At 42.6% G+C, this 25,513-nt stretch overlaps 1 protein-coding gene across 6 annotated transcripts in view; it reads right to left on the minus strand.

Annotated features, from left to right (window-relative positions):
* The window catches only part of Pla2r1 (phospholipase A2 receptor 1), a 135,063-nt gene extending 114,634 nt beyond the window's left edge, over positions 1-20,429 (minus strand). For 4 of the 6 annotated variants that reach the window (XM_063259143.1, XM_063259144.1, XM_063259142.1 and 1 more), the window contains exons 1-3: positions 20,124-20,428; positions 3,477-3,863; positions 821-994 (exon numbers count right to left, since the gene is read on the minus strand). In XM_063259143.1, the coding sequence (XP_063115213.1) occupies positions 821-994; positions 3,477-3,863; positions 20,124-20,235 (673 nt within the window). In that variant the 5' untranslated portion in view covers positions 20,236-20,428. Of the gene's footprint in view, positions 1-820; positions 995-3,476; positions 3,864-20,123 lie in introns of all 6 variants that reach the window. The other 2 variants (XM_063259145.1, XM_063259147.1) reach the window with 2 other exon arrangements.
* Between the last annotated feature and the right edge of the window lie 5,084 nt (positions 20,430-25,513).

Below are 25,513 nucleotides of genomic sequence, written 5' to 3' on the forward strand. Positions count from 1 at the left end.
TAAACTAACTTTTGTATTTTATATGTGAAGGGAAGGTAGGCATGGAATTTGAAGAGATTATAAAGTTAAGCTCTGACCTGCAGGAACCAAGATGAAGGAAATGGAATATAGAAAGGATAAATATTTTCCAATACTTAGAGACAATTGGAAACCTTTTAGGTAAATATAAATAAAAATCAGATAAAATAAAAATATTAAAGCACTAACACAGAAAGAAAAGTTAAAACATTGCATCTGTCACAGGACCTTGAAAATCAAGTTAAGAGAGATAAAGATTTTGAGCCTATAGGTAGACAGTAAGTAACAAGAAAAGAGACTCAGGATGAAAATTCATTGTTGAGAAATAATAAGGGTAACTGCGATTTTATGGACATATTATTAAGGCACCAGCTTATGCTTGAACTCAACAACGGGCAAGACAAGCAGACTTGACATACAGAAACTGGGGCAGCTCCTAAGAGGCAGTGTTTAAAGGAAAACTGAGTTTTGTATGCATTTTGAGGTTTGTTTTGAAGCATCCTGCCAGGAAGCTGAGATTAATGAGAACACAAAGTATTATATTATGTTTGCAGTTAAAGCATTCCTATGCACTGGGCTTAATGAAGAATGGCTAATTAACATCTTTTGAAGGTAAGGAAAACAAATGCATATACATCAGAATTGTATAATCAAGGCAAAAAATAAACCCCAAATCAAATCTGGCTAAATGGAATCAGAGTGCTTATTTAGACTTCAATACATTAACCTTGTTGTTTTTAAAAACTTTCTAATCATTCTTTATTCATCTATGAAGCATAAAGAAAGCTAGATTCATTCTTACTGGGATCTGGGCAAAATCCCCACTTCTCATCTCTTTCATATCGGCTCGTAGTCGCGCACCACAGCAAGTTATCTTCCCGACCTTCCCGGATACATTCATGGTGCCACTGATGGCGGTACTGGAAGGGAAACACACATGGCAGTCCATGGCCATTCCCTTTGATTGTATACAGATCTAGAAGAAAATTTTACAAGATCAAATTTACAATGTCAGCCTCCTCTTTAGAAATCATCTTGTTAATGCAATTTTACCGGTGGAAAACCTTCTAGGGTCAGCCATTTGCTAAACTTTGGTGAGCCTTCAGGACCTCATCTAGTGTCTGGAGAAGGACTAAGCCAAGTGCTGGCTTAGTCAGAAGATGTACTGGTAAACGGTCTGCTTATGTATGTATCTAGCTGCTTCTTTACCGCAATGTGCTGCTATGGTAGCATAATATTTATGAACGGACAAAAAGGAAACTTTAAAGGAGATTTTTCTGTAAAATATCTGCCTGTCTCCAGAGACATCAGCCATCAGCCATCAGCATCTAAAGCCTAATGGTATTGCAAGTATTTATTAATTTATTCATTCAATAACTATTCAATGAGTATTTAACATACCCTGCACAGTCATGAGAGTTGTGAACAAACCAGCAAATGTAGGTAGCTCTTTTTTGATGTATGTGGCTTAGTGGGGAGAGGCAAATATACAAATAATTTCATGTTGTAATAAATGCAGTGAAAAAAACAAAATAGGGCAAGAACTCGTGTGTGTGTGTGTGTGTGTGTGTGTGTGTGTGTGTGCATGAAGCAGCAGGAAGGTACCACATTACGCGAAGTGGTCAGTGCAAGGCCTCTCTGAATAAGAACTAGGTGAAGAAAGGTGCTTAGGAAAAGGGTTGCTCCCGCAGAAGACAAGAAAAGAATGCGTAGGCGAAAATGAAGGTCAGTGAAGCTCTGGGGCAGTGGCAGCAAACCAATGTGCAATGCAGCAGGCTGTTTGTGTCATGGAAAGCCTTAACATTTCGCCATCACTGCTCTAGGGGAAGGGGAATCCAGGAAGCGCTGCAGATCTGCTCACACAAGACTGTCTCTGCCACGATGGTATAGCCTGGCTTTTACTCTGAAGGTGGTGGGAAGCCACTGGCAGTATTCGAAGGACAAAGTTGTAAGATTAGATTTCCGTTGTTAAAGAATCCATCAGAAGCAGTGTGGCAAACAGCCTAAAAGGAGAAAGAGTAAAAGGGGCTGGCTAGGCAGCTTCCACATGGCCTAAAGAGAGACGATCACACAGAGGCTGCTTTGTCAGAGTATTGGTACAGTCCATTAACCTTGGCCTTAAGCAAGAATCAAACTTTTTCATGATTTAATTGGGGCTTTTTAAGGTGAGATCAAACCAGTCTCAATTAAGTTAATAACTCCTGGGCAAAAGGGTCAGCTGTGGAGAGTCCCCCACTTTTCTATAGTTGGCAGAGGCTGGAGTGAGCTCATAATATATTGCCAGTCTGAGCAGTGAGGCCTGCTTACCAACTAGAGGCCTTTTAGAACAGGACATGTTCTCTGGCTTCGAACCATTGCCTTCTACCAGAAATACATTTTCCCCTGTGTACACTGTGAGCATGTGTATATGGCTAAAAGTTTAACATGAAGCAAAAGATCAAATTCTTCCTTCGAACTAGAGGGTTTCAGATGAGATCAAGTGTGTCTGAGGTGGTATGGCTATAGAGTTGCAGGATTTCAGAGCGCTGCTTTATAGCACTAGCTTTATTAGAATGAGTCTTGAGCCCATCTTGTTCTTGGACCCAACTTTCCATTCATTTCTTGTAGCTCCAGGAAAAGATCCCGCCTAAGGCTTTAGGACTCCCTTGCTCTGCCTCCAAGGACTGATACAAAGTTTTGGGAGGATATGATTACAGTAAAGCATAATTCTACAGAGTGCCATGAAGGGAGGGACCACATCTGTCTGGCTGGCCTTTGTAAACCAGGTGCCTAGCATTGTGCCTGATGAACAGTCAGTGCTGGATAAATATGTGTTCAAATGGGGGATGGATGAGCTATTAAACAAACTGAGAAACGTGCCTGGGTGTCAGAATTTAACTATGCGTCTTGTTCTGTTTAAAAATGACAAAAACAGTTACAGAATTATGGAAAATCAAAGTTCCCTCATAAATCATCCTTCCCACAAACTATGCCTGGCACACACCAAATAAACCTTGACAGTACCGTGCCATTTATCTTCTAGTACCTTACAGTACAACCATCGTGTGGATGTCAGCCAGCAGTGAGGAGGCTTTGGGTGTGCACCCCTCTCCCACGTCCACACAGAGGGCTGTCGCCACAATAAGAGGAATGGTGGCAGGGACATTACTGCATTTGTTTTGATGAAATCCTTCACTCTAAGTATCTTTTTTCTTTCCCCCTCTTATTCTTTCTATTGATTCCCCAACTTAGGTTTTCTTTCGGTATCTTCAAAATCTGACAAGTTCTGCCTTTGTAGAAAAATTTAGCATGGCCATTCTAAGACTTCAGTAATTCTCTTACCATGAGCAAGGAAGCCACTAAAATGTATTTACCATAAGCCTCTTGGCATTCTTGGTGGACTTCTTCCATATAATGCTTTACAAATCATGGTATACTGTCTACCATTCCATGAATACTTCAATTTAAATTATTTTTACCTGTGTGAAGATGTTCACAAATGTCTCCACCACCTGACATATAGGAAACCCATTTGTGAAGATGTTTCCACGAGGCCATCACCGTGTTGTCGTGCTCCACTTGGACCATATACTGGAGCGGGCCCACGATCATCTTCCTGCTACAATGCCATCTCAGTGAAACATCAGTGGAATCACACTCATATATGCCTAATGGCTGCTCTGGGTTAGATAAATTCAGGCCCAGGCAACCGCTGCCTCCCAGGTTAAAGAGACGGTGATATGACACCCATTTCCACAGCATGTTCTCGTTTGGCTGTTTGCAGTCCTCCAGGGTCAGTACAGATGGACCCACTTGAATGCATTTCTTGAGACTCTCACTTTGGATAATGAATATTCCTTTTTTATCTGTAACAGAAATAAAAGATGTGGTATGCAATTGTCATGTATAATTAGGTAGTACCATAAGGATCCTGGAGTATACATCCTGGAGATGGAGCTGACAGATAGGGTTCACCTGAAGGGCTTTCTGTACACAAACCAGGAGATTCCTGGGGGGCATAAAACAACTTACTGGACCTAATGGGAGACCTCTGACCTCGGCCCTTGGCCCTTGGCGTGCAGGATCAGGCTTCTGGTCAGTTGCTCCATGGAACTATTGAGACGAAAGCGCTCAGCACAACTGGATAGAAAGCAGTGATACTCAGGAAAGGAGAGGAGGGATGCTGAGGATCAGGGATCATGGCGGTATTTTGGTTTTCTTCAGACAAATGCCTGAATGTTAGGAGTATGGTAGCAGAATTGAGAACCACTGACATAAAAACATCTACCATCAAGTTTCCTGTGGAAAAGCAAGGCATCATGAGAAGTGCTCTTTGTGTCCCACTATGAGATTCACTGCTGGCGAGAAGGTAGTACTTCTCAGTGGCTTTCTGTCTGGGTCCATTCAGAGTAAAAAGGTAGCAACATTTTGCTTTGGGATAAACTTTTTCAATAGCAGCCTCGTTGGGTGGGTGGGGCAGCAGCCTGTGGTGTCCTGGACAGTTGTTAACACCACACCTAGATGAGAGAGACCTGGAGAACCTGGACAGGAGTAGGAACACCCCTTAGTAGATATACCCTTGAGATTTCCACCTAGAGCTGGAAGAAGGGATTTGGGTGACTTTCCTGCAGGTACGCTGCTGAGACCCAGCCAGGGAATTCATGATAGCTACCTTCCTCCTACCAGACTTTACCTTGAGCAGCCAGTCACCAATTATTGCACGATAATTATGAACGTATTTTCCCGCAGTCTTTTTGAAGATGACAATCACATCTTGTTTCTTTGATCTAAGCACCAAGGGTACAGAACACACCACTGAAGTTCAGTAAATGCTTGCTACTTATGGAACACAGCAGCAGCTGCTCCTTAGCCAGGGGGTTGCTCAGCTTACCTCAGTTCAGAGTGTCTGGTCAGGCCCAGGAGCTCTTTTCTTCTCCTGTTGGCTAGCCTTCCATGTTACATGTTACTTCCTACCTATTGTTCAGAACTCTGAAGGGACACTGGTGGATTCTCCTAAAATGACTGAGTTTAGAGCAGATCATGTCACATGGCAGGGGCGGAGCAGGAACAAGGCAGTGTCTCTGACAGACTGGCTTAGTGCAGCACAAGCCCCTTCAGGGAGGAGTTTGAGGAACAATCATTTATTTTGGCAAAAGTGCTTGTGGTTTCTCCAAAATTAACTGGGACTAGGAGAGCTGATTTACAGTAACCTGAATCATTTAAGACATAGTTTAAAAAATTGTCAATACATTAACGTAGACCACACCGCATTTAATAATCGATACCCTTTTTTCCCTAGCCATGTGTTTGAGGAGTTAAATTAGTTGTCAGAAAATTTCTTTGATCACCATACATCAGAGAAAAAGAGAAGGGAGTGGCAGTAGGGGAACCAGAGAATGAATGGCTTCAGGGAGACTTCATTTAGATCAGGAAATTTGTTTTCCTAATGAAGGGCATGTTTCTATGGTTATTAGTAATAGTCACTCAAAATCAAATTCACCTCTCTCCAGTGAGAGATGGACTCTGATAATTAACCTTCCCTCCAACCCTGCTTTCTACCTTTCCATGCCCTGGTAAAATGTTAACCTTAATTTGTTGTAATGTACTAATCACTTTCCAGCTAGCCCAGAGTTCCATTAAATTTTCATTAAAGGATAATTAATTTACTATAATGGTTCTGTAGCTCAGCTTCTACATAATACGCACATTCAAATATATCCAGATCTGCAACCTACTGAGTAGGCTTCAGTTTATATATATGACAGACAAGTAGAACAAATAGACTAAAAGGCAAAGAGCCCTGGCTTAGGAAAGCCATAGCCTTCCACTATAGACCAGCTTGTGTAATTCTGGGCAGATTCTTGGTCTCTGCAAATCTTAGCTTTCTTCTTTGAACCAGAAATAAATAATCATGAACCTGACCTGCTCGGGAGGGATATTAAGGATATCCCATTAAATAGCCCCTGTAAAGCTCACAGTGTGGGGAAGTGCGAAGATTTCAGTAAATATGAGGTATTATTGTTATTATCCCTTGGACTTCTTAATGTTTGGTCTATAGATTCAGTAGTAGATCTGGTTGAAAACTATAAAGTCCTAATCTGAGCATCCTCTAAGGACTCTTCTAACATTAGCATAAAAATTTATTTTTAATTTCTTCAGTACATAGTAGGTAGACTTTTGGTTTTAAATAATTCTGGGACTTCATACTATCATCTGGAGGAAAAATACTCTCCAAGCAACAATGATAGCAAAGTCTTTGTCTCACTTGTTCGAGTACATGTATAATTGTGCACTACAAGTTTCCACCTATTATTCTTCACATTTCTGACCTACAAAGTCTCTGCTGTTGCTTTTTTTTATATAAATGAGAAAATATATGATGTGGAAAGAAGTGTGTGAGTAGAGGGATAGGTGGATTATGACCAAGTGGATGTGGAAATTATACATCAATAAGGTTTGGGGTAAAGAATTATGTTTTAAATTTCCAAATTATTACATGTTAAGATAAAAAGAATAGCATAATAAGAACTATAGACTATAGTCTATACACTATAGACTACAGAGTTACACCACTGACCATAAAAATACTTTCCAAGGTAGAAAATATGGACAAATCTAATCTATACTGCTCAACCTTGAGATGTCATTATATTTCTATGCCAGCTGCCTTTATGGTATAGCTTAGGAAGTCTTCTTCTGAATGTATCATAAACAGGTAGATGTGGCTTGCCTATAAAAATAAACATACTACTTTCAAATATATTAAGCTAATAGGTTATCTAAACCCACTTTCTCATTAAGTACTAATAACATCTGATTATAGCACTGTTAATCTCTATAAATTCACTAGAGGAAAACAACTTTTCAAGTAGATTATAAGGAAACCCACTGTAGGAATTAACATGCTGATTGTGATACGAACATCAATTTATCTCTAATAAAATTACAATGTGAAAACAGGTCACTAATTCCTAGTGTGTATAGTTGTTGGATCAAAAAAAGATGCAAACTAAATGTGGGAGGAATCAAGATAGATTATATATGTCAAGGACATCAGTTATGCTTGAACACTGATTAAGTGATTAATGAAGTACTGCCAGAATTACTAAATCTCTTTACAGAGAAATGTTGTTGTACTTCCTTTCATAATTATAAGTTTAGAAGGAGAAGAAGAAAGATTAATTTGCTAGAGGTAATTTATAAGGTAATTTTCATAGTTTAAAAAAAATCCATGAAAGACAGTTCTGCTGCTTTCTACATCTCTCCTGGGAGCAGATAACATCAGAGCTGTTCTTTGGCCCATAAGATAAGATATACTGTTCTAAGGAGTGGCAAGAGAATGTCTCCTTGATCAGCTGTTGAACTTAAAGCTGAGGGTATTTCCTTCATGACTTCATAGGGAACATTCATTCATTCAGCATTCTTTCCGTGCCAGCTACATGGGAGGCACTGTGTGCAGTGCTAAAGTTAGGCAGGACTTAATAGCCTAAATATCTGTCCTTTGCAGCTGAATTTATTTATTCTGGAAACATGGAAACTTGCCTATCTAATAAAAAAAGAAGTAAGTTTCATTAATTCTAAAGAAAACATTACAATTGTGCTCAAAATAAGCTTTTATGAAAACAAGTGATAAAAGGAACAAGAAAAAGAAGGTGGACTAAATTTGAGACACATGCCTGGGTCCTCAGTGAGGCAAGTATGACATGGATAGGGCTCCTTTCCAAGTAGAGAGATTGTGTGCGCACACAGAGAGACAAATGGATGTGGTAAAAAAAGACTAACTTTACCCATAAACCTAGAACTTGAACTTTAGAGCTGGATGGAATAGTAAAGATTAATTTAGACATTCTGTGTCGGTGTCACTCCCGGCCGGCAGGAAGGACACACAACAAAGTCTGGCAGTGGACAACCTTTTCTTTTATTTTCCTTCTCCGTACAGCCTGCCCCGGGAATCCTCCCGGCCGAAGCCTCTGTTGGTCCGCTCCCCGCGGCTCCTTGCGTGCTTCTCCCTACAGTCTGTCCCGGAGCCTCTACCGGTCCGCTCTCCGCGGCTCCTTGCGTGCTTCTCCCTACAGTCTGTCCCGAAGCCTCTACCGGTCCGCTCTCCGCGGCTCCTTGCGTGCTTCTTTTGCTTCTTTTTTCGTGGCGGGAGAGGCACTCACTTTTATAGGGTTACAGTGGCCAATCAGTTCAAAGCGCGCGATGCGGGCTGATTGGCTAACATCAGTTGTTGCTAGGCAGACTATCTTACAGGGCGGGTTGTGAAGCAGGAGATCTTACAGGGCGGGTTGTTTACCAAGCAGGAAGCAGGAGATCTTACAGGGCGGGTTGTTTACCAAGCAGGAAGCAGGAGATCTTACAGGGCGGGTTGTTTACCAAGCAGGAAGCAGGAGATAAGCGCCATCTTAGCACACTCGATGGGAGGGGTAATCTAGCTCAGGCTTTGCTCTTTCCTACAGGCCTCACGTCCGCCAAGTAAGGCGACCGGGCTCGGCTGCGGCTCCCAACAATTCTGTTACTTTTTCTCTTAAAAATTCAACTTGTTTTAGGGTATAAGTTTTAAACTTATTGAGAACTCTATTCAGTCTCAGCATAGCTTAATTATATACATACACTTATAACCTAGGAAAAATAAAATACTCTGCTCTAGATTATTGGAAAGCATTCTGAAGTAGGAGGCTTGAAGTTTCAAACACCAAATGTGTGTTGAATGCCTGGCATAGCATGAACTGGGAACTGCAGATTGTGTGTGTGTGTATCTGGGTGTGCAGCATTTGCCTGGAGGGTACTTGTATCATCCCTGAAATGTATAGAAGTAATTATAGCTTAATGCCAATGGAGTGGATGCCAGGGTATCAGTTTGACTTAGAAGATCAGAGAATCAAGAACTTTCCTCACATGTTCATCCAACAAACATTAGTTAGGGGCCTAACTAATATTTGCAACAGTGAGAGTACACTGCTAAAAAAGACAAGCATAGGTGCATGTCCTTGTCACAGAGTGTTTGGGATGGAGGGATATAAGTCAGTCTACAGAGGGATCATGCAGGGGGGACATTCTGAATGAAGAGAATGTCACCAAAGCTCAGAGGTGATGAAAATAATCAGCTCTGGGGTAATGATGGAATCACTATATAAAAGATTTTGGTGGCAGCAGAATATGAAGTTAGAAAGAGGTAGTTTGGGGTTATTTTATGAAGAACTTGAGTTTCATGAAAAACTTGTGTATTATTTTTAGATGAAATAAAGACATAAACACAAGATATGACTGAGACCATGGTATCAGTCATGAATCAGAATGAGGAAGGTGAGTCATTCAATAAAAACACTTATTGAATACTTAATGGTGTCCAGCAAGATTTTATGTGCCAAAACAACTGCAGAAAAAATAGCCAAGCTCCTGCCCAAAACAAGCGGTGAGATAAGGTGTTATTGTGAATGTTACATGAATGTGGTCCAGCAGGGATGACTGAATTGTTAGAGCAGTTAGACTCACGCTAACATGGAGACTTTGTATGGAAGAAAAAAATGACAAGATTAGGTGAGCAGTGGAATGTCAGGTGCTGTTGTTTGGCAATGGTGTGTGTGTCCACCAAAGCCTTATGAGTTGAAAGATTGGTCCTCACCCACACAATGTGAGAAGTGGCTGGACCTTTAAGAATTGGGGATGAGTTAGAAATAGGTCAGTGAAGATACTGCCCTTGAAAAGAACCGATGCAGTTCTCTTGGAACTCTGCTTAGTTCTTATGAGAAGATTGTTATGAAAAAAGCAACACTGTCCAACCTCATTCTGTCCCCGAGATCCTCACTAGAGCCAACCCAATGCTGGCAGTGTGCCCTCGAACTTCGAAAACTGTGAGCTCGATAAACCTATTTTCTTTAAAAAGTAATTAGCCTTGGTTATTATGTTATAGTAACAGAAAACTAATGCATGGGAACTGTGGAAAGGTGGTTGAAATGACTCATATTTTGGCTTCAGAGACTCAAACTGCTTTCAGACATCCAAGAGTCACTATTATGCGATGAGGTCCTGAACTCTGAAGTGTGTGACCATTAGAACAATTTGATGTGTACAGTGCCAACTGGAGGCACCAATAAGAAGCAACTCTTGAGCGACCTCCCCTTGACCTTTAGCACCTCGTCCAATCCCACACCTTTTGGTGTCTCCTGCTGTAGACAGCTTTTAAAACTGGCTTAATGAAGATTTGAAGTGTTAAGTGACTAAAATCCAGTTTAAACTGTTAAGCTTTGGCAAAGTGTCTACACTTTTAACAGCAACAACAGCAAACTCATATGAAACAAACAATAAAACAAAATTCCTAAAGAAATACTGTTTTTATGACAGCATTGGGCAAGCAAAGGGCTTTCAAGTAATCAATAAATCTACCATGCAGGGTTCACCAAATCCAACCACACGTATACAGTTGGCCTCTTCTGTTAAAAGAACTGGAAAGAAAATTTCAAGTGCATGGTTGATATTAAGAGCAGTGTTGAATGTAAGCTATCTGTCACGGTTTATGTCTGTGTCCCCCAGGCCTCATGAGTTTGCATTGTTCATTTGTATACAATGGTTCATTGTATAGTGCGTAGATTGATGGTGTCAGTGCTCCACCCACAAAGGGGTGGAGCCAAGATGGATGTGATGTAATGGCAGGAAGGTGTCTCTTGCTCTTTGCTGGTTCCGGTTTTGCTGTTGGCGACCGCCATGAACTGCGGTCCAGCCATGCCCGCCTGTCTTGGAGCCAACTGAGTGTTGACTGAAACCTCCAAAAACTGTAAGAAATAAACCTTTCCTTTCCCAACTTTGGGCTTCAGGTATTTTGTCTTAGCAACGAGTAAAAAGTAACTAAGACACTATTAGAAATCCATGGCTTGCAAACTGCAATCCCATTTCAATGTCCTACTGACCACCCTGGGTTTGACAAATATTCTGCTCCATCCACCAGTACAGCTCATGCTGGGCTTGCACACTTTCTCCCTGCAGCCTCTCTTGAGTTGGTCCACTTTGTGGCTGTCAGACAGTATTTCTGTTTCACACACTAACTGGTGTGAAGGTGGGCAACCTTTCACTGGAGATGCATCAACTTTTTCCTGTTTCACAAATTTGGGATTGTCTCCCATTAGTGACCACTGAATTCAAACCTTATTGCATTCCTAAGAAGATTTTGTGGCAGGTAAGGGATCTTGCAAGCTGCTGAATCAAGTCCCATTATGATTAAGCAATACAGGAAATTTGGGTTCTTCAAATGATTTTTCAGATCAATAAATGAGGACTTTCTTAAGCTCGCATCAAGTAATATGCATGGTTCTTTGTTTTTTGGGTTTTTTTCAATCGGTACCGGGGATCAAACTCACTATTGCAGGCTTGCAAGGCAGGCACTTATGCAGCTGAGCTAAATCCCCAGCCCCTACATGCATGGTTCTTGAAACAACAGATCCATAGGATGAGAAAAAAATGTATTATTCTTACCCCTCTGCATGAAAATGTGTGCTATATCCCAAATCATCTGAATTTTAGTGTGTGCCTTTTAACAATCTGAAGGCTTTGTCCTCCTGGTCAATTTCCTTTGTTAATTAACTTAAAATTACTTAAGTCCATTTTTAAAAATCTCTGCCTCTTATCGCAGAACTTCCTTCTTCTTTCCTGTCCTAGCATTGTTCTTGTCTCTGAGCCTTCTTTATTCTCCTACAGCTTCTGAACCTGTATAATCACCACCTCCACAGGCCCACGGGACAGCCCTTGCTATATCTTTTTATGTGTTCTCTTTCTCCTCTCTCTCTAATCTCCCCAAATCACTGCTGTACGTTCCATGAGGCACACAATACTCTTTCTCACATATGAGAAAAATGAAACCTAGCTTAATCAGTTCCATTGGGCTGCACTTTTGTGAGGCTTCAAATTGCCTATTACCAACCTCGTGAGTGGTTAACCCTATCAGACTGTCCTTGCTCACCTTGGCCCATTCCCATTCCTGTTCCCATCCCCACCTCTGCCTTTGTCTTGGCTTTTTGGTACCACTCTATATAACCTATAAATCTAAACACTGAGTTGAAATATTTTTCTTTCTTTTCACTTTAGTTTGTTCCCTATCATTTTACCTTGTTTTACACTGGAAAGTACCCAAAGACATTGCTGTTGTAAAAATCATTATTCACAGTTGCTCTGTTTTTATACTATAGACTGTTGAAAATATACCATCTCACTCTCCAAGAAGGCTCCACTGACACAATAAGACAGTCACTGCCAGGCTTCTTTCACAAAAGCCTGCCTGTTAAAGCCTGGGGGGAAAAGATACAAAGATGAGGTCACCAAACTAAACAAAAGCAGAAAACAGCTCTACCAGAAACCAAAACAGCTCTACAAAGGATAGATATGACATTACTGATGGCTGAAATGTTCACACTGAGCTGTATCCTTCTTATGCTTTAAGAATGTGTCTTTAAAAAAAATTACATTTATTTAAGTATAAGGTGGAAATAAATACAACAACAATAACAAGCAATTTTTGAATGACAAATACATTATTAATCTCGGTATTAGTTTGCTAGGGTTACCATAACAAAAAGTCCCACAAACAGAAATTATTTTTACATCATTCTAGAGACTGAAGCATGAGATGAAGCTGAGGTAGGGCTGGTTTCTCTGAGAGCTGTGAGGGAAGGAAACGGTCCAGATCTCTTCTTGACCTGTAGATTGGCTATCTTCTCCTTTTATCTCTTAACATCATCTACTCTGTGAAGATTTCTGTGTTCAAATTTCACCTTCTTGTGAGGATAAGGTTAGGGCTTCTCTAGGCATCTCATTTTAAATCATTTACCTTTATGAAGATCCTATTTCCAAGTGAAGTCATTCTAAAGTAGAAAGAACTCCAACTTAGGAATTTGGGACAAGGACACAATTCAACCCATTACAGTCCCCATTCCTCTTATTCAGCCTGGCTACACACTTGGCAGGGCCCATGGTAAAATGAAAATGTGTAGCCCTGGCTGGAAATGGGGAGCTGATATCAACTTCCTTTCCCACGGGCCCACAAAGGATCGCAACTTCTGTGTCATCTCAGCTCAGCACACATTCAGTCCCTCACTCAGTCACCAAAGAGCCTGCAGTGTGCCTGCCCAGTGGGACAGCAGCTGCTTTGTCCTGCCCCCAACATGCCAGAGAAATGCAATGTGGTTTCCATCCTGAGCTGCACACTGCAGCCACTGTGAGGCACAAATGGGGTGGGATACCTGCGAACTCACCCTGCAGAGGTAGGGAGGTGATAGCTGGTGGAGCTGAGCCCCAGGCCGCTGGTTTGTGCTCCAGTGTTCCAACAGACTTCACACAAGGTACACAGATTCAAAGATAAAATGACTAAGACCCCCCCCCCCACGCCACCTAACATAAAGCCCTAAGCAGGAGACCCTTCTGACCATGGAATACAGTACAACCTTTCTGAGCATGTGCTCACAAAGCCCTTCCTCTTCTTAATCAACAAGGATAGCTCTACAGGTAAAGAATGGCAAACTACAGACTACTTGGGGTAGGACTGCTTGAAGCTAGAATAGTATCTGCCTCGGTTTTCTCATCTTCACAATAAGGCTCATAATAGTGCTGCTGTCACAGGAGGCTGCTGTATGAATGTGAAAGGCAGTAAAAGTAAATCTGAGCTTCATGCATGGATGGTGCCCAAGAGCAACACAATAAGACAATGTTTTTAGTTAAGTAAACAGTATGAATTTCCTGTTTATGTTTTCATAGTTAAAAAGTTCTCAGGAGTACAATCCCAAAAGTCAAGAATTGTAAAACTGTTTTATTAACATTTTTCTGTGGAAGTGTAGATTAAAAAGTATCATTAATTAAAAAGTCACGTGGCTATGCATGACAGTAGAAACCCCTTGTTTTGTTCAGGTCTGTGTCATGTTATGGAAATTCTATTTATAATCCTCCATGTTCTTTTTTGTACCGGATATCACACTCATGACCTTGCACTTGCCAAACAGGTGCTTATGCCACCAAGCTAAGTCCCCAGCCCTAATTCTCCATTTTCTCAGTGGCTTTTTAAAATATTTTTTTTCTAAATGACTTACTATAATATTTACAATGTGCACTTTTGTATCTCTTATAAATAAGAATATTTCTTTTTCACTCTGATCAATTCGAGATATTATTTATGTTCCTGACTATGCATTGGAACATCTCCTAAAAGGCTTTCAAGGATAATTTCTGAAAGTAAATGGAGGGAAGGGTCTATAAGTGTCTCAAATATATTACTTTGATAGATTATATGAGGTCTTGATGCATAGGGATGAGTTTAGAAGAGGTAACACAAAGGCTTTGTTGCTTCAGAAAACCCAAGATAAATAAGCAAATTGTTTATGTCAAGGAATTGGAACTGAGGAGACAAGACAGCTCTCTGTGCAGCTGAGCCTTTCTAGTCACTGGTTTGGAACCTGCTTTTGAAGTATCAGTTACTGTACAACCAGCTAAAGTGAAAGAGGTTAAAAGCTTAATGAAAAAGTATAAAAATGCCCAAGACAATTGGAAATCTACATTGATGCACAAAATCTTATGAAGAAAAGGGCCACTGTGTAAAAAGGTGGGATGAGAAAAGTGAAGTGGAAAGATGCTCAAGATGATGGATGAGATGGAAGAAACTAGGTCCAGACAATCGGAGTGATTTATGGCCAGGAAAAGAGGCTAATCCACTGCCTGATCACGCTTGTACCTAAATTCTAAATTTCCAGATTAGGTGAATGGCTCATTTTCTAGGGACAGAGGAATTGACAAGAGTAAGAAATAAATGAATAGATCTGCATATTTCTGCTTTAACAAAGTATTCACTCCCATACATGGAATTAGAAGTTTGGAAAGGAAAGAGGTGAACAGAGCAAGCAGCTGGCCTCTTGTTTTTCTCTGGCAAATCAAATCAGATGCTCCCATCATGCAGTAAGATACAGAGTGAACCAGGTCAAGGGGTTGTGGAGTGTTTCCAGGGATTCTCTGAGCTAGCACTAAGTGCCTGGTTAGATGTCCCACACTACAAGTTCCTGTGAACACAGGTTACTTAACCCCGATTCATCTATAGAAGAATATGCTAGTAAGATTCTATTTCCTATCCCACTGTAGTGAGGATTCAGTGTGGCAGCACAGAGTACCTTTCCTCAAATGTTAAGAAATATTAGGAGCAATGAAAAGGTCATTTTTACCTTGTTTTAGAAATGGAAATGGGATGGAGAGATGGACGGTGGGAATCTCAGGGCCAAGAGACCTCCCTGCGGCTGCCTCCAGGAGCTGGCTCTCGTTTTCTCCTTCCAGAAGCTTTCCCAGGAGGCAGTATCTTTTCCCTTTCTCATCCCTGTTTCAATGCTTTGAACAACTCTTCCCACATTTATTATGACTCTGTTAACAGCAGGCTCCCTATTGCCTTCCCCATGCCAAAGTGTTTAACTTCTACACAGATGGCCCAGCATGCTGGCCCAGTACTTGGTTCACTGTAGGTTGTGGCACAATAATTGGGTCATGAAATGAATTGAGTGTGTCATGACACACATGACAAGACAAAAGCAGAATGAAATAGAGTAGAAAAGAAATATGTAGCATAATACATTATGGAAGAGTATTTTTTCAAAATAAACTTTTGAGACACATATATGTGTTGTATTACAGGTTGCATTATAAAGCATATTTCTATAGGTAATATCATAAAGTATATTTCTTACAATGGCTCACTGATAGGAGAGTCCTAAATTCTTACCTCCAGCTCTAGTTCTGCTTTGGGAGCCTGTTTCCCTAATGTCCTCTGCTATAAGGGTATTTTTCACTTGCTGTCAACTTCAGTGACCAATTCTTCATCCATTTCTTAAATCTGGTCACCATGCAGAATAGATCCATCTTTAAAACTTGGAATTTGCATTGTCTAACCATATATTTGCTAGTCTGCAATTGTACCAATCTCCTACTATTGATTATTTTTTAAAATGCTATTTATTGAATACAACCTTTCTTCTCTTCCATATTCCTGTGAGGACTAACTGAGCTCAATTTTAAGTTCCCAGATAGTTCCCTCTTTGCTGCCCTTCAGAATTACTCTCAAGTCCCAAACTACCCGAGGCAGGCTTAAACTTAAAAGTGTGATCAGGTTCCCCTTTGCCTAAACCCATGAGGCCTCTGTGCCTTCAGCTGAATTTGTCATTTCCTTATCTCTCCTGTGCTTCCAAATATAGACAGGCAATTTTGTCCTGATTGTGACCTATCCTGCCGATCTACCGCATCCACTCTCCTTGATGAAGCAGCATCCCTGCAAGCACTTCACACCCTTCTCAGCGCAGTTAGTCATGGAAGCACTCTGATCCAAGGGCCAGAGCACAGGCACTGGCCTGCAGCTCTCTGAACAGGCTGACCAGTCTTCTTCCTAGAAAACTGAAGGGCTTTTCGTAGGAAGTTATGGGAGGTACCTATGAAAGGTTCTCAAATTAGAAGCGAAGAAACCAGAGAACAGAAAGGAGAACTCAGCAGGGACCCCCATGTGGACACCCCTGAGAGTAACAGAGGTAGCTGTTTCAGTGCAGTGACCACTTTCCCGTTCCTAGGCACTTGTGTCTGAGTACACAGGTGGGTCCCCTTGGAGATCCTGGAATGGATACAACCAGCCTCACATTTTCCTAAGGACTCTTAATGGCCTCTTTCCTTGAACCTGAAAGAACAAAGATAGAAACTTCCAGTTCACTGAAATTTTACTGAATTTTTGAAGCCACGTTGAGGGCTGAAATCGTACACATAAAGTGGCCCCAGTCAGCATGGGAGGAGAGTTTTGTGCTTTTCGCATAAAAAATTTGTTGCCAGGAATGTTCTCTCTCTCTCTCTCTCTCTCTCTCTCTCTCTCTCTCTCTTATCTACTTACCCTTTATCTCAGCTATCTTCTTATCCTTTAGAAAAATAAGTAAGTTCCAGCTCGCCAGGCCAAGTACCTCCTTTGCTTCAGCTCTTTGCTTGGTTGTTGTTAATGTAACATCTACCATTCTGTTTTGCAATTTGTTCATGTTTCTGTATTTTTTGCCTGGCTTTCAGTTGTCTTGGGGACAGTGCCACAGCTTATTTATGTCCCTGTCTCCACAGTACAGGGGTGTGGGACAGATCCTGTTGTTTTGTACTCACAGCTGGCCTAGAGCTTACTCATCCCCCTGTACTTGCTCTCTGACTCCCTTTTGCGTGTTTGCCTGAGGGTGTTCTGGGCAGGCTAGAAGCACCGGGGGATTAACGTTCTAGGAGTGACCCTCCACCAGTTGGAGAGGTCCACTGGTAGAGACTCAGCCTCTTGACTGCCACAGGGTCCACTGAAATCTACACAGGTCCTCTGTGAATCTGAGCCACACTGCCAGTACTATAATGTTTTCTTCCCTTCCCTGCTTCATTTCTGGACTCCCTGACCATGATTTCTAGGATCACCTCCTAAATAAACTCCTTGTACCCACAATACATACGTATCTCTGGGGTTGCTTTTGGATGAGCCCAAACGAAGACCATGAAATAAAGCACTCACTGCTGGATAGAGAGTGAGTGAGCAGCTGAAGCCATCCGTCCTTCATGCTTCTTCTCACTGGGGTAGGATGTGAAGATTCTAACCTGTTACTTTCTTCCTCGTAGAGAAGAACCTAGAGACTGTAAGCAAGCACATCTGCGCTCTCACCTTCCTTGGCCACTGGTTGTTGAGAGAGTTTGGAGGAAACTCTCCTCCCATGCTGACTGGGGCCACTTTATGTGTACGATTTCAGCCCTCAACGTGGCTTCAAAATGTTTTCCCTTGCTCCCCATTCATTTCCTTCTGCAGTGACTCTGCCACTTTTGCCAGGACGCTCTCTGCCCTTATTCCTTCTTCCCTATTGCCTCTCAGTATCTGGCATTACATAAGCAAGGGCTGTTAACAAATCTGAACACTTGATAGAAGGATAGCTGAGATTCTGGGTGCAGAAAAACAAGCCCACAAAAGCCGCTTGGTACAGCCAATTAGAGGCAGGAGATAGACTCCAGAACTACAAGTACAGTGCTCAGGGAAGTAAACAGTTGGGACATGGCTGCTGATCTGTCAAAATGCTCTGGACTGGCCAGAGGAAGAAGGCACCATGGTGATGCTGCAACAGAAGGACCGCACTTAGGTAAATTCTACTACTAACTTTATCTTTAGAAATGAGGAAACTGAGGTCCAGAGAGGCTAAGTAATTTGCCCAAGGGAAATGGCATCACAGAGGCTTGAACTCAGACAATACGGCTTCAAAGTTCATGAGCTTAACTACTACTATATGTCGCTGAATCTTCTGATGTTTGAACACAAATTTATTGATAAATGATTGAAAAGTCAGCACAGTATAACCTATCATTTGCCTCCCATGGCTAGTATGTTTATAATGAATGGCAAATCAATCACTATCACTAATACTTTTCAAATAATTCAGAACTGTTCTTTTAGTGGATATGAAACTAAGTGAGAGTGTATGTTTTTTTCACAGTGGCTCTGTAAGTGCCAATCAGGGCTGAAGATGAATCAATGCAGTGCAGGCAACACATGGTAAGCCACTGCACTCCAAAACATGGCTAATCCCATGACAGCCATACTCTCGGCTTCTGCGTCTAAAGAATGTGCGGAGGGAAGAGACAGTGTCTCAAATCCTTTCTGGTGCTTTCTCTATCTTTGTATAAATAAGAAAAACTCGATTTCAAACATGTCTAGATTATACTCAAAACTCCAAGGATGTGGGTGACTAGAGTGCAGCCTTTGTGAGAAGCAGTGCACACTCTGTGCTCTTTAGAACATCAGTGGCAGCATTTTCATAGATGTTGAATCTCTATGACAACTGTTTGAACTCCTTCAGATCGGCAAACTTTATGTAGAGAGTGTAGGAAGCAGCAGCAGGTTCTAATTTCAGAATGCCCTTGACTACTAAAAAGAAGACAGTCATTAGTAACTCTGTCAGGACGGGATTTGGGACTGCTACATATAGAAAGGATTAGCCCATCCGTGCTCAGAGGATCACTGGCACAGACGCTGCATGGCTCGGCTCCAGCTTCTGTCACATGAGCTGCTGCCCTGTCCTGCCAGCTAGCACCCAGGGAAACCCCACAGTTACAAAGCAGAGGAATGACCACTGCAGGGTAAAGTCTTAATGGCCCCCATCCCTGTGGTGAATGCACGCTCAGAAGCAAGTTCTACCAAACTGACAGAGGTAAGACCATTTCTAGCCTTTGGACCCTGGAAAAAGAGTAGGGCTGAATCTGCCCCTGAAAAAACCTCTGAGGAGAGCTAGGCAGTACAGTCCACAACAGGTTATCTCGGAGGCATGCACACAGCATGCTGAGAAGGTAAAAAGAGTGCAGATATTGACCTTGTTTTACCCCTTCTGTCCAAACTCATCCCCAAAGATAGAGAGGATAGTGGTTTTCAGGAGACTCTTCCTCGTTAAACTTTCCACAACCCCCTTTCCCTTCACACACACCCTTGGGCTCTGAAGCAAAGAGGTGGCCCGACCCTGAAGTGCGCCCTGCAGAATAAAACCCTCTCCTCGGGTCTTCTGGGGGGGGGGGGGGCAGGGCGGGGAACAGTCTTTAGTTGTCCCACTTTTCTGCTGAGAGCAATTGTGAAGCGTAGTGAGTAACCTGTGTCAGTTCACACAACTCCAAGGGCAACTCGCCTTTCACCTCGTTTTGGAGATATTAATAAAAATTTTCTTTCTGGAAGAGGCACAGTGGGGAAGCCTGGTCCAGAGAGGGGCTGCTCCGTAGGGGCGGTGCCCACGCCTCGATTTCGAAAGCTTTCAGTGGTTCATCCCAGAGGTGGTCCTCCCAACAACTCAGAAAGTTTGCACTTTGAAACTCCTCCTGTCCCAGGTGGTCCCAGGGGCCGGGGGCGCTGCCAGAGCCTGGAACCGGGATCCAGGTCCCGCCCCTCGCCGCGCCCCCAGGCGGAGGTGGGATGCGCAGCCCTGGGAGCTGGCTGGACCACCCGGAGAAGGAGGACCGCGATGTGGATGCGGCCCGCGGCGCTCAGGCACCGGGGCTCCCCTCGCTACCCCCAGCCTGACCCGTTCTCCCCTCCGTGGACCACCTCCTGGCTCCAGAGTGCCACTCGGTTCCCTGGCCCTGGGGACACTCACCCTGCCATTCGAGGACCCTCTCGGGGGTGAGCGTCGTCTCCACGAGGTTTGCGCAGCCTCGCGGCGCCCCCAGTAGCAACAGCAGCGGCAGCGAAGGTAGCAGCGGGAGCATCGCTAACCACTAGACTCACCCGCGCGGTGTGCGGCGCCCTCTGGACCAGAACCACCCCGGAAGCGCCAGGAGCCGCTCCAGGGGAGGCGGAACCGCCTCCCTCGCCGCGCTCAACCCGCGCGTCCGTCCCGGGACCCTCTCCGCCTCCCTTAGTCACCACAGCGCGCACTCCTGGGAATCTGGGCTGGGAGAAGGGAAAATCGCAGTGTTTTCCCCGCCCTACCCACCCAGCTTTGGGTAAGGAGAAGGAAAAGGGAGTGGACCATCTACACTTCCCAGAAATTCCTGCCTTTGGGGTGGGGAGAGGGGAGGGGTGAGGGAGCGGGTGCATGCTTCTGTGCACACTTCTTGCTCTTTCCTGCGCACTTCCTTTGCGGGGAGGCCAACGACGGACCAGGGGGTGAACTGAGAGCCTCTGGGACAGGAAGTCTGACATCTGGGTTTGCAAATCTGGTTCTGGTAAACATTTGGTTCGGCGGCAGACAGTTGAGAGTGAAAGAAGCTGTTCCATGAACCCAAATGCTTTGGGAGGCTCTGAACTCTGGAATAAGGGATCATGAGAGACCTCTGGGGGCCTGCCCTGGCCTCCAATCCTCCTGCACCAGAGTAACCCAAAAGTCTTTCCAAGTTGAACTCCTTTCCGTTTTAAGATAGCCTCGTGCTCCTGTCTCCTTTGATTTTCCTTTCCCAGCAAAATGGGAAATCTCCCCTCACCTTCTAGCTGAGAAACTGCTCGGAAATGAGAAGTGATTTGTCCAGGTTATGCCTTAACCCAGCAAAAGTTACTCCCTAAACTATTAATAAGCGGGCAAATCCTGACTAGACTGTAATTCAAATTGCAGCCTTTCAAATAACCAGGACAATGCTAGAAGTACTTAATACTTATGGGAACAGGTTTAAGTCCTTTCCTAAACAAATCCTTGACATCATCCATTAAAGCATAAGAGCAGGGAAAAAACAAATGAAACTTTTTTAAAAATGAGAGAAAGATAGGTGGTGATGGAGCTACTAATCTGTCAGTACTAAATCAGTGGCCTCAAGTAGCTCTATGCCAGCCTTAGTAAATGTGCCCCAGAAAGCCCAGCCTCAGAGGAGATCCCCTGCAGGAAAGGGGCCTGAATGGCCTAAATGAAGGGGCCTGAGTGAAGTAGCGTGTCAGGGAAAGTGGCTCCTTGCTGCAGCCCTGCACGAACCTCAGAGGCCCCAGGCATGTCTGTCTGAGGACAAAGGGGAGAGCATTTGTCCACCTGACTCTTGATCCCTATTGGTGTTGGGCTTGTAACCTCCTGGCACACTTCTGTGCCAGCGATGAGCTTGACAAAGGAGGCAGCAGGTGTGTAGCCTGGCAAAAGGTAAGGCTCTGTCAGGTTGCCTTGGGGGTGTTTGAGGGACAGAAGAGACAACAGAAAAAAGCCTGCTGCACTGAAGGCTGGAGGCAGAGGTGAGTTGAGAGTGTGTGAGAAGTTCCAATGTGTGTACAGAACCTATAGCATGTTGTTATTGTAGAAATGAGCATCCCTGCCAGAGCATCCCTTGTGAAAAAGGGATGTTTCTAGCATACTAGAGCATATAGGTGTTAATCATAAACTATGTGTCCTTCTTCCCTGAGAGGGGGGCTGTGAGAATGGAGGAGAGAGATAACAGAAGAAACAACAGTGGCCAGGGAGGGCCAAAGGTGTGCAGGTGAAGTAGTGGATATTGAGGTGAAGAGCTTGTTTGTAGTAGGAAGAAATGATGAGGAAAAAACAAAAGTTAAGGGGAAAGTGCTTGCATGGGAGAGAGATTGAGGTGAAATGACTGACTGGATGGAAAGGGCCTTCTGGGGATGAGGCCAGTCAGTGGGACATTGGGCTACCTCCCGCTGGACCTAGTGAAGCCTTGCTCTTGCTAAGGAGTTCAGCTTTATCCCTTCTATAATGAGAAGGGTTTGAAAAATAAAAAGGGTTTCCAGGAGCCATGGCAGGTAATATTCTGAAGTAGCACAGCTCTGACTATGAGTAGGATGCGGAGAGGTGAAACAGGTCGCATTTCATCTTCAGAGCAATTAGTGTAATGAAGAGGGGAAGACAGCTTCCTGGCCTACCAGCGCACATTTCCTATTCAACGTTAGACGGCTCAGGAGAGAGCTACTGTGTTTCATGTCTTTCTGAAGCATATCAGCTTTGAGGTGGAAATCTGTGGTAGAAAGCCTTTTAGGCTTTGAGAAGATGATCATTACCCTCATTCTTGTCTATTTTTTTTTAATGAGGCCTTGTAGTAACAGAATCGTTGAAAGAGGCCGCAGCTCTGCTGCTTATCAACACATTGCCTAGCCTCCCATAGCCTTTGTCTCCTTCTGTGTAAAATGAAGAGGATAATATTTTTTATACACACACAGATTCTACTGTCTTAGAAGATATAGTTCCATTTGCAATAACATGTATAAAAGTATACGACATTATTTTTTGTGAAGTAAGCCACACACAGAAAAATACTGTATGATATCGCTTGTGCAACTTTTTTAATTAAGTGAACAGAGTAGAAAGGTGATCAGCAGGTGGAAATAGGAATAAGTAGGTCAAAAAGTACAGTTCTGACTTGGGATAAACAGATTAACTTAGGGATTTAATGTGAAGCTTAATGACTACAGAAAATACTGTATATATTGAAAACAAGAGATATTAGGTCCTCTCACTATGCTCATGTGTTAGAAGGTGACAGATATATTAGTTTGTTTGACTGTAACAATTACTTCACAGTGTATATTGTCACAACATTGTATTCTGCACATTAAATAAATACAATAAAATAAATTTTAAAACTTCCCAAAACATGCAGCTACTGTGTTAATTCTCCAGGATCATGATTACAAAGTGCTACAAACAGAGAGGCTTTACCACAGGAGTTCATTCTCAGTTTTGTATGTCAGCAGTTCTAAATTAAAATTGTTTCCTTCTTGATGAAGTTTCTGACCCAGGCTTCTACCAGCTTCCGGCGGTTGCTGGCAGTCTTTGGCATTATGTAGCTTGTTACTGCACCCTATAATCACTGCTTCTCTCATCACAGGGGCTGCTTTCCCACCTCTTTAACTCTCTGTCTTTATTTGGCTTTTTTATAATGCATTAGTCATTGAATTTAGGGACTAATCCACTATGACTTCATCTAGCTAATTACATCTGCAAAATCTATTTCCCAATAAAGTTACATTCTAAAGTCCCAGTGGAGATGCTTTTGGGGGAACACTATTTGATCAATTCAGCTACCATAAGATATAGCTACTCCTCCTTTCCTGCAGAAAAAAAGCCTACAGCTATACAAGATGTGTGCATGAATGTTTATAGCTGCTTTATTTTAAGCATCCGTACAAAATTTGCACATGAATGTTCATAGCAGCTTTCTTTGTTTTAGTTAAATACTGGAAACAATCCAAATGTCCAACAAGAGGTGAATTAATAAGTGGTGGTACATTCAGATTTCCCTTAACAATGGGGATATGTTGCGAGAAACATGTTAGGAAATTTGTCATTGTATAAAATCGTGGAGTGTATGTGGACTAAGAGGGCTATGACATCAATAGGTGTTATCGATCACTGTCGTAAATGTCTGTCTTTGACTTTTACGTGGTACATGACTTTACATCCATGCTTTGGAATATTACTCAGAAATAAAAGGTAATGAATACTGGTACATGTAATAACATGGTTAGACTTCAAAATGACAATGCTGAGTGACAGAAGCTAAAGAAAAATAGAAAAGTTTACAATATTTATTTTTTTTTGGTTGGGGTTACCAGGGATCAAAATCATGACCTTGTGCTTGCCAGGCAGGCACTTATGCCACTGTGTTATATCCCTAGCCTACAATATCACTAATATAAAATTCTGGAAAATGTTAACTGCTATGTGGTGATAGAAAGCAGATTAATGGTTACTTTGGAATGGAGGTGGGGGTGGGGTTCTTAGGAAGAGACTTAACTGAGCCAAGAGAGACTGGACAAATGCTCCAGACAGTGGGAACAGAGCAGGCGTGCACATCAGATGCTTGAGAAACTCTTGTAGCAGGGACTGAATATTGCATTAGGAGGCTGTAAGTGCACTGAAGCTAAATAGAAAAACTAGTGCCACGCCCAAAGATCTACTAAGAACTTTTGCTAAAGCCAACAGGAAGTTGGTTAATGGCAATCACAACTGTGTTTTACATTTTAGAAAGAACATTCTTGCTGTAGTATGAAAAATAGACTAAAGGTGAGCTGTGTGTTGAAATTAGGAGTTGAAATTAGGACTAGATTGAGAGATGCCAGTTATTTGGAGTAGAAAGGAGGCAATGGGGGGGGGTTGGGTGGGGATTTAGCTCAGCAGGCGTTTGTGAGTTCAATTCCCGGTACCGATAAAAAGGAAAAAAAAAAAAAAAGAAAGAAAGAAAGGAGGCAATTGGCAATACACATTTCATGGTATTTAAGAAAAAGAGTCATCAAGTTAATGTTTGACTAGGTGTCTTAGGGAGTAAAAGAGGAAGTTGTCAAGAATGACACCCCATATCATGGCCCACCTAGTAGCTCTACCTAGTGAGACATATTTTGGAAGAGGAGGAGGAATTCAGATTTGGGACACATCGAGAAGCTTATGGGACATCCAAGTAACCATTTCTCCGGACAGTTACAAAGATAGTTATCAGATGGGCGTTACCTGTGGCTGATAATTAAAGCCATGGGAGCAGATGCAATTGCCCAGGGAGTATAGGCTGAGGAGCTAGAACAGTGGAAGGATAACAAGAGAAGCAGACTGAGATGGAGTCAGAGTGGCAAGCCTGTAGACAGAGTGCAGTATTCTGGAAGCTGGAGAATGGTGTTTCAAGGAGAGAACCATCAGCAGTTTCCTATGTTCTCAAAAGGCCAAAGAATTAATGAATTTGATGGTAAAACTGAGTGGTAAGTTAGAGTACAGGTTTTTTTTTTTCTTCTTCTTTTTTTTCTCTTGCCTTTGTACTAAGCTATGTCCCTGGCACTTTTAAATTAATTTAAATTTTTTTTCTGAGCAGAATCTTACTAAGTCACTAAATTGTGCAGGCTGGGTTTAAACTTGAGCTCCCCTTGTCTTAATCCCCTAGAGTTCTGGGATTAAAGGCATGTGTCACTTCACCCAGCTGCAAGAGAGATTTTAATGGCTGAGGGTAGAAGACATGTTGTTTTGGGGATGTCTAGGAGCAAATCCAATAAAGGTGGGTAATTCTTTGATGCAGTTTGTAGAGAGAAAGGGTCACCCAGGCCTTGAGGGTATGGGTGGAAATAAGGGAAACTGTC

Source organism: Cavia porcellus, unplaced genomic scaffold, assembly GCF_034190915.1.
Source record: "Cavia porcellus strain 051 isolate PalLab524CR breed Dunkin Hartley unplaced genomic scaffold, mCavPor4.1 scaffold_12, whole genome shotgun sequence".
Lineage (NCBI taxonomy): Eukaryota > Metazoa > Chordata > Mammalia > Rodentia > Caviidae > Cavia > Cavia porcellus.